Raw genomic sequence first — 20705 nt, 5'->3', positions numbered from 1 at the left:
TCATTTCAGAAGGAGAAAAAATCATCAATATGTATGTCGCCTAGGGAGAAAAGTTCATCGCATATCTGGGGACGTCAGCTTTTAGGACACTCAACTCACTAGAAACTAACCACTGGCCAGGGAACTCATGAAAGTGTTAATTGCCGCTAATGATTTGTATTGAAACTTACACTGGTATGTTATTAACTGATCGTGAATAGTGTATTGTGAGAGGACCTGCCACCATTGTCCCTCGGACAGCTGAGGAGTTCAATAACATGGAGGAACGACTCGGATCTGATTGGAATGATCGCTACGTCCAGGGAGAAAAAGTTTTACTAAGCTTATGTTTGTGTCGTTACATTGTCAGCCAACTTTTATCGTTCCCTTCCATTGTACACAGGGGGAATTAACTTTGAAGCCCCCTCTATTAGAAGAAAATTGCTCTCTACAATGATATTTTCTTTACATGTTGTATTTGTTTTGCTGTGTCCTAAAGCAACCATCCGTAGGCCTATATGCTATAGATAGCAACTCTTTAAAATTGAAACTGCCTAAATTTGGCAATAAGTTCCATTGGAAAGACACACAAAAGAACAATCTTAGCGGTGAAAACATCGTATTAAAATTACAGGTTTATTCTATGTTAGTCTCAAAACTGCCCGTGTTGTATAGTTTGAACACGGTCCCTCTACCAGTTTTGTTACTAGTTTGAAGTATTACACATTAAAGCTCCCTGTGTTCTCCAACTTCATCTTTTTGCGATCCCATTTTGTCTCCACGCCCTGCCGGTAATTCAGTTTGTTCCCTCGATTTTTTAAACCGAATCTATCATATAGTTTGGAAGAAGACTTCAACTGCACTGTAATAAAATATTTCACATACTTATGAAGAGCGCCCTCAATAATGTGCCCTTTGTCGAAATCCGAAGATTGGCGAATGTTTGCCGAAGGTACAGCTGATGATTAATGCTCCGAAATGAACCAGGTATGAGTCATCACCAGTCACCACGTTGTTATGAATGAAACGGTTGTAAAGCTTGCACATTGCTGAAAAACGGGGAACAAGTCTTGTAAAAATTCTAAATCCCGACCAAACCGTTGAGAGTTTTGGGGAGAAAGTAGAAGGAGGCGCTTTGAAACGTACGTCATATCCGGTGGGGGACACCCTTCGCTGACTCACTGCGTACCCGGAACCAAAAGTGCGAACAGAGGGCTGTGGCTCAAAGACGAAGGTTGCTACGTTTTACAGTCCTGCCGGTTTTTAAGGTCGTTTAAAATTCTCGGACGACTGAAAGCTCGACTGATCAATATACACTTGGAGTTAAGTATCATCTGTGTCAAATGTGACCCGCGGATGACAGTTTTTCCAACCGGACCCGGTCTTGTCATTTCGTCCGGTTGACAAGTGCAAATATCGTGCAGCAGTGACATATCACTGAACGCAGTACCCAAGTTGTTTCCCCCAATCCGGGCATCTACCCGTGATCGGCGAGGTTTATTCCTGCCCAGGTCAGCAGGTTTTGCGCCTCAGTCAGCAGAATTTCTGTACCGGTAGTAGCACAGCGATTTGACCTGGGCGTTCGTCATGTCTGCCGGTAGGACAGGTAAGTCACACGTCACACGACGCGATGTTGTTCATTTCACCGCAACGACGACCCTGACCCCAACATGCAACACAGAACAATGTCAACTGATTATGGTGCTGTCTTTCGTTTTCGATTTTTCAAGGAGTTCCTTCGCCGTTTTGTTTTTGGCAGGTATGAAAGGTGTGGTATCAAGACTATTAGTTGTTAAATTGTAGGGGCACAGTTCGTTGAATTCCTAGAGTCTAACCACGATCCAGTTAATTAGCCAATCAATGAATCATCTACATGTACTTTATCTTACAGACCATCATCGTTTAGATCATGGACTACGGTCTATGTTTAGATCAATTTGTCAACTACAACAATGTACAAGCATAGAGGTACCAGGTACCTCCATGGCACAAGATATCCATTTGTACCGCCATGGTATGTTGAAATCGCTCACACATAAACAGACAGTTGATAACAACAATTTGCACAACTCTCAATGGAGTTGAACTTCGTTTTGATGCACAGCAGTATTCCCGACCTTTCCGTTTCAAAACGTTGAACATACTCCATTTTGTTTGAAGGGCAGGGACCAAGCACGGTCAATCTGACAAGTGAGCGATGGTAACGATTATATGGGAAACCCCACAGAAGTGTCAAGTAGTGCAGTTGACCACTCCTCGTGATAACCAGTTTAGTATAGCAGTACATAGCTGTTCCTAGATTACATAATATTATTGATATGCTCTCAAGAGAGGGTATTCTGTCCTGAGTTCACTATAACACGCAAGGCATTGAAATATAGCTGTACAGAATTCTACATCGTAGGACACCTGAGAAATATTTTAAACCAGGCATCTAACTTCCCCAATGTTTTCAAGAGTTACTTGGTTGTGTGCCAGACATCATTTCATTTCTTGGCCGTCTCTCAACCAGAAACCTTTGGAATTTCCTATCTCCTGGTGTCCATGAAGTATTGTAAAGAAAAAAATAGATGTAGACATATATCTACCATTAGCATTTTCCCCCACAAACCCATTTGCTTGTACTGGAATCCCCAGTATTTACATTATACAATGGTTTGATCAAACTGATAGAGATAAATTTTATCACTGGACTGACCTGTTTTGACAAATAAATTTTGTGTCATTGTGGCAGGGCTTTGTAACACATCAATTTAATAGTTAATAGATTAAATAAATAGTTACAAATCAATGTGAAACTTCAGCCCAGTATTTGGCATTGAAAAAAGAACGGCAACCTACTGTTTTGAAAAGAGAAAAATTGTATGGACAAATACAGTACATTTAGGGAATGACCTAGAGGAGAAGATGTAGGTCCCTCTCGGAAACTATTTTCTTGGAAGATGATCATACATTCTTGGATTATTAACTGAACATTAGGACATTGTTACAAAAATCACTGAAAATTTTGTAATAAGTGTCCAGTAAGGTACATGTAGATTGGCCTGTTTCAATTCTCAAAGAAAGTGTTTTATGACATACATCATAATATACGCAGCTAAAAGTTTTATTGAAAAATGAAAGGGTATCTGTGATGATTTGAGTCAAGTATGAGGATACATGTACATGTATGATGGTCGACCAATGGTCAAATTTAGTATTTCTGAGTACAGTGGGTTGTCATTTTCAGGTAGGAGTTCACCCTTTTATCGCCATGGTTGGGCCCAAACCCATTGCCATTGAGTGTGAGTTTGGGCCAGTTTACAGGGAATCGGGGATGAAACGGTTGAAAAATCGACCTTCAAACTAACAATATCCCAAATAAACTTCTCTATATGGCGTGCCCCCTTCAGTGTCTACATTTTGCAATAAATTTTTTCTTAAAGAATCTCCTGAAGTCTCAATCTTTTCCCTTGTTTCAATGAAGCACAAAGCAAAACATATAAATTTCAATGTAATACATAGTGAGAACTACCGGTAGATGAAGTTGATGGCATCCTCAAACAGAGATTAAATCTTATTCTTAGTGAATACATTTGCATGAATGTTAAAACTTCCTTAGGTACATTATGTCGGAACTGGCAACCACTTGTTACTCACATTCTACCAAGAAACCTTGGTCGTTCAACTGATGTTGACAAGATTAATGAAGCCTGTGTACATTAACCCTTTGCTCAAATCAACAAAGCTTTATTCATTCAAAGTCTGTTGTGGAAATCTAGGACAGTGTAGGGCAGCAGTCGGGAAATTATGGCCACACAATGTGAAGTTGTTTTATGTGTTTTACGAGAGTTGTATAGATCATGTTTTTGTTGGCGCTATCAGTTTGGTGTTTGGTCCCACCGTATGTTGGCAACTGTTGTTCTGAAGGGCATTGGTGATAAATGATCCATTGTAGTTAACTCTCATGGACCATGATTATCTTTATAGTGGTAAACTGTTACTTATTTTGCTGTTTAAAAGTATATATATTTCAATTTCATATCAACTCTCTGACTGCATGTAAGTTTCGCTGATTTACAATTTTCGTTTTACTCACAAGGAATACCTACTGCTCTGTAGCAGTCAATTTATCATACGCATTTCCTGAAAATATGGAGAAGTTAAAAAGATATCGATCATCTCTCCTGTGACTGTTTCTTCTACACCAGGACAAAGTCCATCATTGTAGACAGAGACTGCACCTTTTTTGACAAATATGCAACTTAATTTCGTCAGAATTGTGTGACTGTTGTCACTTGTGATAAAAACCGAGCTGTGCAGTGTGGCTGATTTTATTATAGTTTATCACATTTATCCATTAATACTGTGAGCATTTTTTAAGATTACTGTGAAATAAAAAAAAATAGATAGCAAAATTTCAAGATCGATAGCATGGTACACATAGTCATTAGTGGCAGCGTGATTCAAAAAGTGATTTTAAGTGTACAGTGGGTATGTCTGATTTATGTGGAAGTCCAGATATTTAAAATGTAAAATTTTCAGTCACAAAGTGAAACAAACAAACCTGTAGCCACACCAGAACTGAAACTGACAAAGTTGTCAATTTTGTGGACGAGAACCTTTTTATTGTGCTCAGTGTCGTTTTGTGCATTTAAATGTTGTCGGGGGTAACTAGCAACTGATTGGTTCTGAATTACCAGGATAAAAGATTTATAAGGGTGAGGTCAGGCCTGCCCTCTGTACATTGTATGGTGTCGTGAAGTGGGTCACCTGACCTGATAATACCTGCTGCACGCTGCTGAGGCAACCTGACTTTCCCTGTGTATGTCAGCTGTTGTAAATGCATAGATATCCAGGAAGGGTCACCTCTCACCTTTCAACTTTGATATGCATTAATAATGGATAGATGTAGGCTGACTTCTCTGTGATTGGTAAATTTGTTTATGGATTTATGCATTTTTTTTGTATCATTCTTTTCAGGGAGGCGAAAGCCGGCTAAATTACCAGGATTCAGGTTTGATCAAGTCCAAATCGACCAACCCCCAAGGTAAGACACTGTCTCTGAAACTTTTCAGTAGTTGGTCAGGAAGAGGTTGGCTTGATAAGTGATTCTCAGAAAGAAGGAAGTGGGAATTGGGTGAATGAGTCTGAATCATAGGCCGGCTTAATACTTTATCTTCGGCGGTGCTTTTCAACTTCTCAAGTACACATACAATCAGACTTTCCCTGATTGATTGGCTGATTGTAGATTTGTTTTTCATAGCTACATTATACATCCATGATGAAGTATGTTCCATGGATGAATAGAGTTTTTAATAAAATAGATGTGCATCCATTATGAAAGGGGCGATTTTTTTTATCATGATCGTAAGTCAAGAAGCTATTTAACAAGAGAGGGCCAGAGTGCACTGTTATGACTCAGTATCTCACAGTGATGACTCAGGTGCTAGGTACTGCAGTCACTTACTAACTTCAGTTATTGTAAATACGGAGACAATTTGAGTCGCTGCCGTCATAAATCTTGTAGATTGTGTTGTAATAGTGTGTTTTCCAATACCGTGCTTTACAATTTAATGTGCAAGTTGTTGGTTACAGTTTAATATCAGGGCTTGTTGGAATGGTGTAGAATTACTGTAGTGACGGGATTTTTATCAAAATATGACCCATTTACAGGAGATGCACAAAGCATGTAAAATCTAGTAACCTTTGAATTGTTGATAACATCTGCCATTGCTCAAGATTTCACTAATCACATATTTTAAACGATTCTGGTCCAACGAAATCACATTTCTTTTTTCCACCTTTGTTTTTGGTTATATGTATTGTTCAGCATTTTTCTAGTCTTTGTAATTATATCTGTGACGTTTCTGGATATATTTGATTGAGCAAATAATAAGTTGGAAGGGTACAAAATTTGTGCATAATTATTGCAGTAGCAGCTTGTCTCAAAGCTGTAACCCTCATATTTCGAATCCCTGTCTGTTAGCTTTCCCTTACATGATAGTTCTAGCAGTGATCATTGTAAATGCTACAGGGGCAAGGCAAGCCACCACGACACAAAAAACCTGTATAAGCAAGACTAGCATGTCAAAATTTAAACTGAAAAGCGAGAGTCATAGATGGGATATCATGTTATGAATTACAATTTGTTTAAGCCTCAACAAATCTATAAAATAATTCATTAACGTTTTGAATGGATTACAAGCAGTGTACTGGACTTTTTGAAAACACCCACATATAACTTGTTGATGAGGAAATGACATTGTTACATCATGTCAAGGCCAAACTTTTGTACAGCATGTGATCACACAGCTATTAGGACACAGTGACCCCTTTTGTGTCATTGGCAATGAAAATTTCCAATGTCATTCTTGATGAATGTTGTGGTGACCAGTACATATAAACAAAACAAAACAAATGGAGTTGTGTTGTACCAGTACTGTATTCAAATCCAGTTTCATTTCTGACCGACGTTATATGTCACTTCTTATTCTTGACAGACCCCCAGAAAACCTTCCAGCAGAGAACAAGACAACGCTCACAATAGGGGGCAAAGAGTTCATGGTCAAGGCAGATGACCTTGTGCATATTAGTGAACTAGGGCAGGGTGCATACGGCTATGTGGAGAAGGTCAAACATGGGCCAAGTGGGACTTTGATGGCTGTGAAGGTGAGACAAACCATTGTATTGCTACTTGTATTCTGTCAACGTCATAAACTGCTCATGCAATGTTTAAATATGGGTTTCCACCCAAATACATTTGTTTATCTCTTTTTAATTTAAGCAGAATTAGGAATCTGTGGCGAACTTTGTGTAGCTACTAGACTTTTCAGTTTGCATCACATTCTTTATAACTTAAGTGGTAAACTTGCTAGGTCCTCCGATTGTACCAGTATCAGTCTTAGTCTTGTAATAATATTTATGCTGTACATCTTACGTATTTGACCTTCAAAAGACTGCAGCAATGTAGAAATATTCCCTTCATTTGGTCAGTGTGTCTCAAAATAGATACTTTGATTATCTCTCCCCTCTAATTGGGTCTTGGATAATAAATACACTTACACATGACATACAAAATTCATTGCGTTCAGTAAGGGAGGGTGTATGACCTTTATACAAATCAGTACTATGTTCCAGGATTACGCCATGGCTACCATGAAATTTACAACACTCAATCACTGTTCAGATTTTATGAAATGCACAACATTCAATCACTGTTGATATTTTGTGCTGAAATGTTTGTTTTCAAAAATCTGTCAGCAGTTTCAACTTCCAACAACCAATTTTAGCATTTTGTCATGTTTGGCATAAGATCATATCAGAATTTCATTGTCAAGTATTTACATTTAAATATTTTTTTTTTTTTTTTGGGGGGGGGGAGAGAGAGGGTTTGTTGTCAGTAGCAGTGAGGTTTGTTTGCCATGCATATAATTTAATTATCCAAGGTCACCAATAATCATCCACATTTTCAATAGCTGCAATCTGTGCAATGCAGTTTACAAGAGAGTACATGATTTTTTAACAAAAATTGTTTCCAAATAACCGTACTAATGAGATTGTAAAAGATTGAAGTAAACATGCCATATTGCGTATTTGCAGGATCTGTATCCCTAAACTGATCTCAGAAATGGTGACTTTTTACGGTTTGTTAATCTTGCAGAGAATCAGAGCTCAAGTGAACAGTACAGAGGACAAGCGTATTGTGATGGACATGGATGTAGCGATGCGTAGCTCTGACTGTCCATATACTGTTACTTTTTATGGTGCTATGTTCCAAGAGGTAAGGGAATGTGTATGTACGTAGAGCCATCCTTTCAATGCTCTAGTATGGTACAACCCCTATTGTTTTCTGTGCCCGAGATGAACATTCAAGTTCACCGACAAAGATGGGGAGTGACAAGACTACATTAGGCATCTGTGTAGGTCATCAGCTCATGACTTTATTATGTGGTAATTGTGTCTGCATCACAGGAGAACTTTATTTCTGATTATCATGCTTTGTTTTTTCACTGCACGGAGGAAAGATGCAGGAAAGTTGCATCCCCTGAATGCAGATTACTGTTGAAATCTTTTCTCTCATAACAAGTGTGCCCATTTTGTTAAAGAACTTTAACAATATAGACACATCAAGAGGATTTAGGATAATGGTTTCACATCTTGTTTCTTTTATAGAACAATTGAAAAGTGTCAGTGGTTATTGTAATTAATTTAGGATTATTTACTTTGTGTTCACAACTCATCATGCTGTCTTAAGCATGGACAGTGTATGTTTGAAGTACTAGACTTTTTGAAGAGTGATTGGTTATCAGTAATATTTCAAATATTTGTCAAAGTTTTGCTCAAAAGAGGATGCAGTAGGAAAACGGGAAGCACAGGAATATCAGTGAAATTCCCTCTTTGCTCTTGTTTGCCTGTCCTTGGAGAAAAGGATTTTTGAAAAGAAACGGTGAAAATAGGGGAACTTTTTCAATGATTAATGGGCCATGAATCATGTCAAAGGGCTAATTGGAGTTGGTTTTGTCAAATAAAAAAATATACACAGGTACAGAAGTTTCATGCAACCTGACACTTTGGTTTCTGAACCAAACAGTTCGGTATTTCTCTTTGAGCTTTTACATGGAACTACTTGGAGTGTTTAAAGAGGAAATGGAACCAAGCTAGACACTGATTTATACATCCGTACACACGTCTAGGTCCTCTTTCATAGAATCAGAGAGACATTCTGGAAAACCCACTCCTGCTGTCATAATTTTAATGAGGCCACCTTTTTTTTTTATCAAATTTAATGTTGTTGAGTGTCTATGTCATCCTCATCACAGCTCTGAAAATAAAAGACATTCGAATTTCAGATTTTTCAAAAATTAAAGATGCATATTCAGGCTATGGATGGGCATCAAACAGATAACTTATCAATCAAATAGACTTTGTGTAAGAGTTTGATATGCAGGTCTGCATTATAGCCAGTACTGTGTTTCCTCTGGATTCTGAAATGTTTTAGTAAATTTACGAATTGGGTATTGAAACTTTTCGTAAATTTTGAAATTCATAAGTAAAGTTAACCGTTCCAATACGGAATATCATTCAATCAAATGCAAATTAAGTACAACATGTGCTTAGACAGAACTATTTTGAGGTTTTGGGGCCTTCAGCTCTCAATAAACTAGCTGCTTCCTTGCATTCGTATATTTACGAATCAACAATGAAAAAGTTAGTAAATCATCTAAAAAATTAGTAATTTTACGAATTTGAGAGTGGCAGAGGAAACACAGCAGTATAAACTGTCAACCCTCCCCATTCCTGGGAGAAAAAAAAATTAAAGTAATGGTCAAACAGATTTTGTTATAGCAGTACTTAATTTTGAGATGTATTTCATCAAAAGGTGCTGCTTTTTTAGCATTGTTCACATTTATCTTTTGGTTCTTTTATATTATGATTGTATTAGATTAACCAGGGTGCTGGATTTTGCGAACACCTAACACAGAAAATCTAAAATTCCTTGATCCACAAAAAGGACAATATTCTAAATTACAGTATAATAAGTTCCATTGGCTGTTACTAGTAGTATTTTTGTTCTATTTGTAAAATACAGTGTCTTTATCTAATCCCAAAGCCGTGTCAATATGCGTGATGTCATCAACTCATCTTGTACATGTGTGTAATTGTTATCGTCAACAGCTTCATTTTAGTCCAGAATATAATTCCGTTATCAACAGTGACATTGCGAGTTGTACAAAATGTGTTAGCTAGAACATGGACATCCATGGCTAGAACAATACTGTACATGTACATAATTTGTATATCAGCACACTTCAGAAAGATGACAAAATTACACTGTTCTGTAAAACAAAGATGATGAAAATATTGTGAAAAGTTGCAGCTTATTGTCTGTAAGTAGCTACCTCCCCAACCCACCCCATTCAATTTATACCAGTACTGGTATATTGGTAGACTCGATCATACCATTATAGGCAACTGCTTTGTATGGAGATACTGTAGGCAATGTGCGTTATGGCCTACATGTACAACATTTGCATAAAAGTGTATCCTGATTTCTCAAACACTAGCTGATGTCCTTTTACACAAATGTTGTAGGCCACACTGCATGTTGCCAATCCTCCGCACAAACTAGTTGCCTAAAAATATATCAACTAGCATTTGAGAAATCAGGATAAAGTTTGCATCCTGAGAGAATTATTGCCCAGTGAGTAATTTGTAAAACATGCTGGCTAGATTCATGAAAGACTTCACTGTACATGTTAAGTCAGCAATCAGTCATTTCTTATCGGTCGGTCTCTTGTTATATGGCTAAGTGTTTCATGGCCATGCCATCTGTGTGTTAATATTTCACAATGCATAAAATTTTTTGTACCCCGTTGTCTTTTTTCCTCAGGGTGATGTGTGGATATGCATGGAATTGCTAGATACATCCCTCGATAAATTTTACAAGAAAGTGTATGAGAAGAATGAGACAATTCCAGAAGACATCCTTGGATACATCGCGTATTCTGTGAGTTACTGAAATATTTGGCCAGGTGTTCCATGATCGTACAATATGTTACTGCTCAATTTGTGATTTAATTACCCTGTTATGTTTCTATACAGATAAAGGTACATTGTACATGTAGAATGTGTGCCCCAGGGACAAATATTTGAACTATCAAATTATCACAAAGCTTTCCTATTCTACCTCTTGTGGGGGCTCATTTTAAAGCTTTTGGAGTGAGAAAAAATTTTCACTGTCCTAGCTTTTTGAGAATCAAAACTTGTATTTTTCCCAGTTGGGTTAACACAGGGGTGGCAGCAAGTTTGAATTTCAAATATTGGTAAATGTTCAGTAATTTGTTTCTCTAGTACCAAACTTGCATGGTAACCCCTGATATTAATATATAAATGATATTTGATTTGTTAAGAGAAGAGAAGAAAGTTTCATTTAGGAAAGTTTAAGCACAAGACAGTTCAAGTCTTTGACTTTTAAAGTATGTGCTCCTTTAATTAAAATTTACCCACATGAAACCTTAATATTGCTGTGTTCATGAAACTCTGTGCATAATTTCCTGTGATCATAACAAATAAAAGAGGTGTGCTACGTGCGTTATTAGGTAATTAAGGACTGTAAGGCTCACAACTTTGATATTTAGAAGACAAACCAAAGTCACATTAGTCATGCAATAAAAATCTGTTTGTGTCCTCCGGTACATGTGTAATCTTACCATACACGGAATGCACATCTCATAAAACTATCCAGCCATTCATTGTAAAATATTGCTTGGACATTGTCAGTGCGTAAATAAACAGAGTAACCAATGTCAGGCTGGCAAAATAATCCATTATTTATTTGGTGACATTTGAAATACGGGGACAGTTTTTTTTTGTAATCCACTTCATCCTAGGGTCATTGATCATTATCAGGTCAGTCTGTGAAATGGAATCCAGTCAAGCATAAATTCCCATATTCTGTTGTATGTTTTAAATGTCTTGACCGTTTGAAGACCCCGAAAACATGCACAAACATTATTTTCACTGACCCGCCTTTCAAAGATGTACACAAACGTGGTGATCTTTACTGGCTTGACCTTTCAGTAATAGTGTACGTCACAGCGCAGTGGTGGTTATAACCAGTGATCTAAAGGGTACCTTGAGATTATGGTTTTCAATGACATTATGTTAAATGATTTAATAGGAAATAATGGACCCCCTAGGCCCAGAGTTTATGGACAACCTGAAAAAAATATAGAAATAAGTGATTGTTTCTATGTATAATTTGTTATCAAAATTTATTGTCTTCTACCGGGGTATAAGCACTTCATTTGTCATTCATTGAGTTACATTAACAAGTGTAATAATGTGCCGTGAAATACAGAAGCTTTTAATTTTTTGCAAAAATCTTCACTACACACAAAGAATGGAAAAAACCTACCAGATGCCAATGTAACACAGTGCATGTACCAGTAATGTTACATCTGATAAGCTGATAAAAAAATTTTCTTGACACAAGACTGCAACTGTTTCGCCACATTCATATTATTTGTGCATTATGAAGTTTTTTCTACCTTTCAGTTGCGAAATGGGGCGACGGATGAATAGAGATTTTTCAACAAATGTGCATCAGTTGATGTGTGATTCAAGGTCAAAGTGTCAGCGCTTTCATATGGTTCAAAAGTTGACACCAATTTTGGCAGAATAAAGTCTGCAGCAAATACAAAAATAAAATGAAAGTATTGAAATACAGAGTCATCAACTGGCTTGCATCTGATTCAAGATCAAAAATGTAAAGTGTTGGGGTGGTTCAAAAGTTCACATGAATTCCAGCAGTGTGAGCTCTGAGAAAGGAACAGACACAAAGTGAAATCATTCAATATTAGATTATAATATTAAATATTAAATTAATTTAGTCTGAAGTTTCTAAAGTGTTTTCTAAATATTGACATAATAGTGTGTTCAGATAGCAATTTGTCATGAATAGAAACTTTATCTTGAAATTTGTGAAAAATATTTAAAAAATCATTGTGAATACGTAGGATGACTTTAGGAAATACTTGACAGTGGACCGGCTGTGTCATACTTCAACCCCTTCACAGGTAATATTTTGTGTAGTCTTTCCACTTTGCAGTGGCATAGTTGGATTCCACCACTGGCAAATGGGGATTGTATGGGATTGTGAAACCAGTATAGCCTATCGGCTGACACTACGGTGTACAGACTGTGGCGTCAAATTTTCATCATCCTGTTTGAACTTTTCCCTCCGTAGATTGTCAAAGCCTTACACTACCTACAGACTCAACTGAGAGTCATTCACAGGGACGTCAAACCATCCAATGTACTCATCGACAGACAAGGACATGTGAAAATGTGCGACTTCGGAATTAGTGGCCATCTTGTAGATTCGGTGGCCAAGACGATGGATGCTGGCTGTAAACCCTACATGGCGGTGAGTTGACACACAAATTTCATGTCAGTGTAAAGCTATCTCCGGTTCTGTTGACTAGATTTTTTGAAAGTTCCAGTACACAGCTACATTTCAGGGTTAATATCGTATAGTATGTCAGTTTGTCAAAGTGCTATATGGTGTTCCAGTAATAGAACAAAGAGAAATGTCGCTGGTGTTTTAAAGGCATTCATGTTTTGTTATCACAGGTAGAATTTTGTTCATATAACCCTTTGAGCACCGAAGTCTCTTTTTGTCGCCTTTATCATTTAATACATCACTCAATTTTTTTCTAAATTTTGCTAGAATTTTGATAAAATTCAGTAGCCAATGAAATGTGATGTCCATTTGGTCCAAAATAATGAAAAAAATTGCAGAAAAATTTATAAAATTGGTAAAATGTTGCACTAAAATTTTTGTGAGAAAAATTACAACACTCACAAGGTTAAACTGGTATTCAACCTGACATTTTTGTCATTCACAAATGCCAACGGTGCAACTGACTTACCCTACTGGCAAGAATATTATCCCTGTTCTCAAACTGAAAGTATGCCACTCAATGACAATGCAACAGCAAGATTAGATTCTGTCAGTACACAGGTCAAAGGTTATGCTTTCATCTGTGTGTGAGTTTTTGTGTAGGGGTTATGTAGGCGTACCGTTTCAATGCCCCAGCTTATAAAAATGAGGAACTTTCAATCACTTGATTACCGTAGTACTGATCGCACTGTAAATTACGGGGCCATATGTCTCGTACACGTTCCTCACATCATACAGCTGAATATTTAGACATTTCAATCCCGAATTTCAATAGGGGGAAGTGGGGCTAGATCTTCAGAAAATCGTCATTACTGAATTACAGTAGTTACACCCACTGTGTTGTGGAATCTACTTTAATCCTGACACGAACCTAGTACAATAGTGTTTGAAATAGTTGTATAAGATGTGGAAATTGGAATGTCCAATAGTAATTCATCACTTCCTCTTTTTTAACTCTCTGACCGTTTATACAGATAAGGGCTTTCAAGCTATTTTGTGATGCATTTCAGGAACAATGTGTTAGAAATTATGACTTGTGGTGATAATAAAAATAATGGCATTCAGTATCAAGGTCAAGACTACAATCTCATGTCACACACTCGCTGCAGTACAGAAGCTTGAAGCTTTGCCCGGAGATGTTGGTCCGATGGCAAACCTGGTATTGCCATCTGACCCACAACCCTAGACAATATCTCAAGCTACTGTACTACAGCACTTTCACATACATGACACACTCAGTCTTTTTCACTCACAACAAGAAAAAACCCAAGGCCTTGACTGGAAAAAAATAATGATCAACACTGCAGAAGGTTAATTTCCATTTTTAGCTACTATAGACTATAGTCTATAGAAGCTATTGGGATGGGTATCCGTCCGGCGTCAGTCTGTATGTATGTATGACATTGGCCCTATGTTTACTCATGTTCTGAATGTTACCAAAGAAATTGGAGGAATGTAAATGTTCATAATTTAACATGTTAATTTTTGACCCCCAGCCTGAGCGGATTGATCCTGAGATTACGCGGATGAGAAAGGGTACGACATCAAGTCAGACGTCTGGAGTCTTGGCATAACCATGGTGAGTTTTTAACTGCATTTTACACCTATGTCTGATCATTGAATGTAGTCAAGGTTGTTGGTGCCTTGAAAATAGAAGACTTAAACTTCTGCCAAAGTTTCTCAAGTAAACTTTCAACAATTCTTTTTCAAAATCAAGAATATAAATCTGGAGTCACTTGAAAAATTTTGATATAAAAGAAACAAATTATTTACCAGTATTTCAAATTCATTTCAAAATGTTAACAATGTTATCTCTTTAGGGGAAAAATTCCTGATATTCACAAAACCAAACTAGCGGAAATTTTTTTATATATTGAAGGCCAAAAATATATTGTAAAACTTTCAGAGTCTGAATATTTGTCCCCAAACGCATTCTACCTGAATTTCACCCAGTAATGTATAACAGACCCAACCAAGTAAAGATCCCTTACATAGAACATACATAAGGATGATTTTCACTGACTTTGCTTATTAGTATTCATATAGAGATTCATATTTTGTACTGACTTTACCTGGTAGCAATAACTCTGTCTCAGGGTTATTTGTGACAGTGATGTTGTGGCTACTTTTATTGTTGCTGATCTTAAGAAGTATAAAAAGGTCATACTTGTTAATACCAGGTTGATATGTAGCTATTGTGAGATGCAGAGTTGTATCGTTTGTATTTGGAATTTTGTCATCAAAGAGTATTTCAACTCGGTTTATCAATCTGTTGCTGATATTTTGATCAGATTTTCATGCAGGACACGTTGGTTAGTACTTTTATTATCTCTTTCAACCCTGACCCAGACCCCTCATGACCCATGGCTTCACACAGAAATTTACCCCCAAATAGTGTTCAGAGGGGGGGGGTTAAATAGACAAAGAGGCTGGTTAGGTCTGACTCATTTCAAGTGTCTTCTACAAGTACATGCCATTGAGTGAATGACTGTTATAGCAAATACTAACCTTAGTGTAAAGGACAGCATTGGTATATTGGACTCTTATATCATGTATGATCAACCGTTGCTTGAGTTCATTGTAGATTTTGAAAATGTATTTTGTGACAATAGGAAAACATACCAATATTGTTTCTTTGTCCTGAGCAGCTTTTGTGCCAGGTGAAATACAGCCATTATCATGTGTTTTGGACATCATGTCTTGTCTTTACCAACGGAAATTCGTAACTACGATATTCAGTAATGTTTGAACCAATTGGAAAATGGAAAGTATTATAATATTGATAGAGCTACATGTCACAGATTTAAGATAAAATTCCAGCACGGAGTTGTTCAACGTACCCATCTTTTTCCTTTCTTACACAGTTATCTTTTTTTCAATTTCCAGGTTGAATTGGCGACAGGGAAGTTTCCCTACGAGTCATGGGGCACACCGTTTGCCCAGCTGAAACAAGTCGTGAAGGAACCGTCGCCCAAACTGCCAGACGGCCAGTTCTCCGACAACTTTGTCGATTTCATCGATCTATGGTGAGTCTGAAACCGTTTATGCCTTCTTTGTGAGAGATTGTATGTTTTGAAAGCAATGTTAAATTTCATGACTCTGCAACATGTGTCCATGTTGGACATCTAGCATTTTTGTGTAAACAATAGAAGTGTGATACTGGCGTGGGTTGGCTCATATACTAAGACAGTTTAGGACTGAAATGTCAAATGAGATTGTCACTTTTCAATCACTTTGTAGTACAGTGAAATCATTCCCAAAACCCATTCATTTTTAATTGTTATTTTTAAATTCAACTCAGTACTATTACACCTGCTAAATTCCCTCCAATCTGTGATACCGAAATTAGACTCATCAAAACTTTCCACTTATCTTTTTACTGCAGCCTCAAGAAAAACTTCCGTGAGAGACCAACATATCCAAGCTTGATGGTAAGTTTCTGCTGAATTAACGATATATCAAACATGAAAAATTGACTGCAAGGTTATCAACCGTGAAACAATTTAATCACATGCTAAATAATTAGTCTATAGAGAACACTGTGCTGAGAAAAGTACTTAATGTGCCGTCAGCCGTCAACTCCCATTTTATGCTCAGATCAATAGATCGACAATCAACTTCTTGTCGTATGATAGACCTGTTTAATAATACTGTTGAAACTGCATGATAAAAAATGAACAGAGGACAAGTGGATCGTATTCCAAGACTGCTGAGGGTCAGTAACTGTATCCTTTGATGATATTTTTCACTACTTTTGTTTTGTATGTCAACTGTACTTCTTGTAAGTTGTACCCCCAAAAAAATGTCCAAATACTGACTATTTAGCTTGTCAACACAGCGTCTATAAATTGAAAATGCTATGCTGCTCACGTTTGAATTCTAATCCTATCAGAATTCACTTGTCAACAAAATCTATGCAGTTTCAACATGTACAGAACAGGGTTTACACACTGAATAATGTGTACCGGTATATATTACCACGCTTTGGGGAAGTGAACAGGTAGTTGACGTTCAAAATCAACAAACTTGACAGCTTCTGGCCCTATAATGTATATGCTGGCCTCATGACACAAATCAGCAAACCAAACAACAGTGATTAAACATACCAGTGTTACAAGAAACTTGGCTCAGAGTACGTGAATCCATACAACAGCACCCTCAAACATCAAGGTACCTGGCACTCTTGTTTTGCGAATGGAGTACATTACTTAAGGTTCCAAGACAAGAAATTGACCATTTTAAACCAACAATTCTCTAGTGTTTAATAAGCTCAGAACCCCCGTCAATTGTATATTTTCGGAAAGCCTGGATATAGGGGAACATTTTGGGTCACAATCGTTTACATAACTATCACGTGACAGGTAATTTGCATAACCTTTCAAAAATCGGTTTCCCTATGTTTTATTTCAATGCTTTGAGATATATGGCTTAAATTTGTGTGAGTGCAAGCTGTCCTAAGGGTCTTTAAAAGTGTGTCTCAGAAATTTTTTAAACCTTCTTAAACAATTTTATGCCAGAAAAACTTCCAGGGCAGTGAATTTAACCGTAGTTGATTTCTTTAAAATTGTTTTAAAAAAAAACTAAGCAAGATATAAAAAATCTGAGACATACTTTGGAAGAGCGTTGTCACAGCTTGCATTCCAGCAAGTTTGAGTCAGATACTTCAGACAAAACATAGGGAAAACCGTTTTTGAAAGGTTTGCAAATTACTGTGTCACGTGATAGTTATGTAAACAATGGTGACACTGTGGTAACCAAATTGTTCCAGATTAAAAAGGTCAAATTTCTTGTCTTGGAACCTTAAATGACCTTTCATGAACATTGAGTCATAGGGTCCTGAGTAGATAGAAAGTTAGCAGTGATAATATTTGATTTCATGCATTTGGTGGAATTTAAATATTTGTTCAATTCTTCACTAAATATTCATTTCACGTTTATAATGAATCAAAATTTGTAATTTTACCAATATTTTTTTTTCTTCCTTACAGGAACATAGCTTCATTAAACCATACGAGACAAGGACCCCGGAAGTTGCTAGCTATGTACAGAGAATCCTACCAGCAGAATAGAAGACAAGACAAGACTTGGATGTACAGGACACGACGTTGACGACTTTTTAAAGGAACTACGACTACCATGACAACACATTTAACCTTGAGTTTCTAAGTTTACAGGGATTTTTTAAAAGCATGAACCAGTGTATTTTAGGGTTTGAACAGCAATCCAGGGTAAAGACAATTGAGTTCCCATGCAAGGTTCCAATATTTAAAAAAAAATGATTGGAGGAAAGAATGTATGAATGCACATTTTCAAGATGGCTGCCATCTGTCAAGGAAAATAGGCAGTTGTAAATCTTGGAAAATGGTGACTACTGTGATATCAACAGGTGGTGTTTATCATAAATAATGCTACTATCACCAAGATTTGGAAAGACTCCACAATTTAAAATGGGAGGTGTAACGTTATACACGGAAATGGGAGGAAGTGGCAGAGAATAAGGGATTGTTTAAGGACAGCCTTACGGACAATCATCCATGTTAATCATGTGGTTGCAAATTCATGCTGTCAATTTCAATGGTGTACATTTATCGAAAGAGAGATATCATTTTCCAGTGGTATACATTTACTCAGTAGGACACAATGTCTATGAATATGAATCTTTGCCCAAATAATAATGAAAGACAGTAAATTTTTTTTAAAGAATGTAATGTAAGAAGATGTAAAGAGACACTCTTTGCAGTTAATTGCATGTGTTCCAGTGAGCATGTGTTATCCATAAATCTGCATGCCATTTATGTGCATGTCCCTGTAGTACCAAGATGTAGACGGAACATCCAGTGAAACCTAGTTTAAGTGATTCGTGTATTACTCAGTATGAACTTAGACTTGATCTGATAACAAGAAAATTTGTTCACTGGAGGGTGATTTCCGAGTAACTATTGACTTCAGTCTTTGAATTGCTGCAGGTACTACTCAGAAAATAGGTTCCATAATTATCGTCACCAATGTGTAAATACACTGTCCAGTTTCTAACACTAGACCAAAAGTAAAATGCATGACCTGCTGGTCCAACATTAACATCAGAGGTGCACAGTCTGTACAAACTTGCAGAGTTTTTATGCCAAAGGTTTTGTGGGGTACAACTCAGGATCATTATTTTCTTTCATAAATCAGGGGCAAATACATTAAAATTGACTCCCCTGTAGCGTCTTCAGAGGTGAAATGGCTGTATTTATTATCATGTTGACCCTTGACCTATAGTAACCATGGTAGCATCATCCTGTGCCACTCCCAAGGGTAATTTGTATTTCAATACCTCTATTCTTTTGTTAATGTCACATAAGACTGCTTGATGTATGGGTGAAAGTCAATTCTGGACAAAATATGCAATGATTTTTTAACTGAGGTTCGAAATAAGTATTTTTATATATAAGCTAGAACTGAGAGACACGGTAAGAATTTTTTTTCAAATAAGCAATAGAGTAAGGAAATGCCAAAAAAGTAGCAGAGATTAGGTGTCTTCCGACAGTGCAAATTAACAAAATCAGGTCAATTTCCTTGTCTATATTCAAGAACTATTGCGTTTTTTTGTATCTTTTGAAGTGGATTATAACCAAGAAAATGAGAAATATTTTCATCTGCAACGTGTACTTCATGTTAATTGAATAGGAATTTTGGATGCACTGTATCCTATGTAATGGACCTTTGTTAAGTAGCTACTGTCATGTAGCAAAATGTCATTATGGCGTTCCATATTTCTTTGTCTTTATTTAGTGCTAATATCATGTGAGAAGGAAATTAGTTTTCAGTTAAAGTAGTGAAAGCTGTTTTAAATAAAGTCACATATTGAACAGAGCATGTTTGAATGTTTTTTTTATTGTATTGTTGTGTTTTTGTGGATCTTGTCTCTGAGAAACTGGTCTTTCCTCCTTTCTCTCTCTCTCTCTCTCTCTCTCTCTCTCTCTCTCTCTCTCTCTCTCTCTTGCAACTTGGGCTCACTTTCTCTCTCAGCGTTTCAATATGTAAATGTTTGGAAGTGTCAGATCTGTCTGGGATGGAGATTCTCTCTTTACCTCCACCTGTCTTTGTTGCTGACGATATTTTGGTGCTTTCCACCAGACTGCATGAGCAGTACATTGTAGCTTGCCGCTTGTGGATTTATGATCATGTGGTGTCACTAAGTAGTGAAACAACTGGTTGAGTAAGTTATCGTCTGAGACTTTTAATACCTTCAGCAAGCCGAGAATATATCAGACAATGCCCTCGCTCACGATAAATACCAAATGATCCTTTGTTACAGACATGAAAAAAGTTGGTTTTTAATATTGGCTGAAAAGTGCAACTGCTTTCCATATTTTCTGTCATATTAATTCAGTATAGGGATGGCTACTTATATACCACTTGAAACTTCCGGAAAATTATAATATGCTTGCTCCCACACTCTATTATCATTTTCATCTACATTCAAACGTCCAAAGAACATGAACTGGTTTATAACTACACAATGAAAATCAATGAAACTCCTTTAAAAAGGGCTGTACTTTCGGAGTACTTGAATAGCCTGATTAGATGAAACAGCATCTCACACTTCAAACTGTGGTGGCGCTGTACATGAGGCTGATTTAAACTGTCAAAACTAATACCAAAGATAAGATGGAACAGCATCGCACACTTCAAGGTGTGGTGGCGCTGTACACGAGGCTTACATAAAAGCATAGACAGTAGCACTGATTACCTCAGTTCCAATCATCATTATACCAAGAGGTTTCTATCACTTTCC

The 20705-nt window shown here is 37.0% G+C and overlaps 1 protein-coding gene across 1 annotated transcript; it reads left to right on the top strand.

Annotated features, from left to right (window-relative positions):
* Positions 1-1154: 1154 nt before the first annotated feature.
* LOC139151804 (dual specificity mitogen-activated protein kinase kinase 6-like) lies at positions 1155-19780 on the top strand. Its single transcript, XM_070724799.1, is given in 11 exon segments — positions 1155-1585; positions 4942-5008; positions 6462-6630; positions 7622-7741; positions 10352-10468; positions 12710-12889; positions 14422-14445; positions 14448-14504; positions 15812-15951; positions 16311-16356; positions 17914-19780. Coding segments are annotated over 11 exon segments (1020 nt in total). The 5' UTR covers positions 1155-1566; the 3' UTR covers positions 17995-19780.
* Positions 19781-20705: the final 925 nt, after the last annotated feature.

The sequence above is a fragment of the Ptychodera flava genome, chromosome 15 (assembly GCF_041260155.1).
Source record: "Ptychodera flava strain L36383 chromosome 15, AS_Pfla_20210202, whole genome shotgun sequence".
NCBI lineage: Eukaryota > Metazoa > Hemichordata > Enteropneusta > Ptychoderidae > Ptychodera > Ptychodera flava.
The sequence above is the reverse complement of the archived record's forward strand: the minus strand, read 5'-3'. Positions and strand labels throughout refer to the sequence as shown.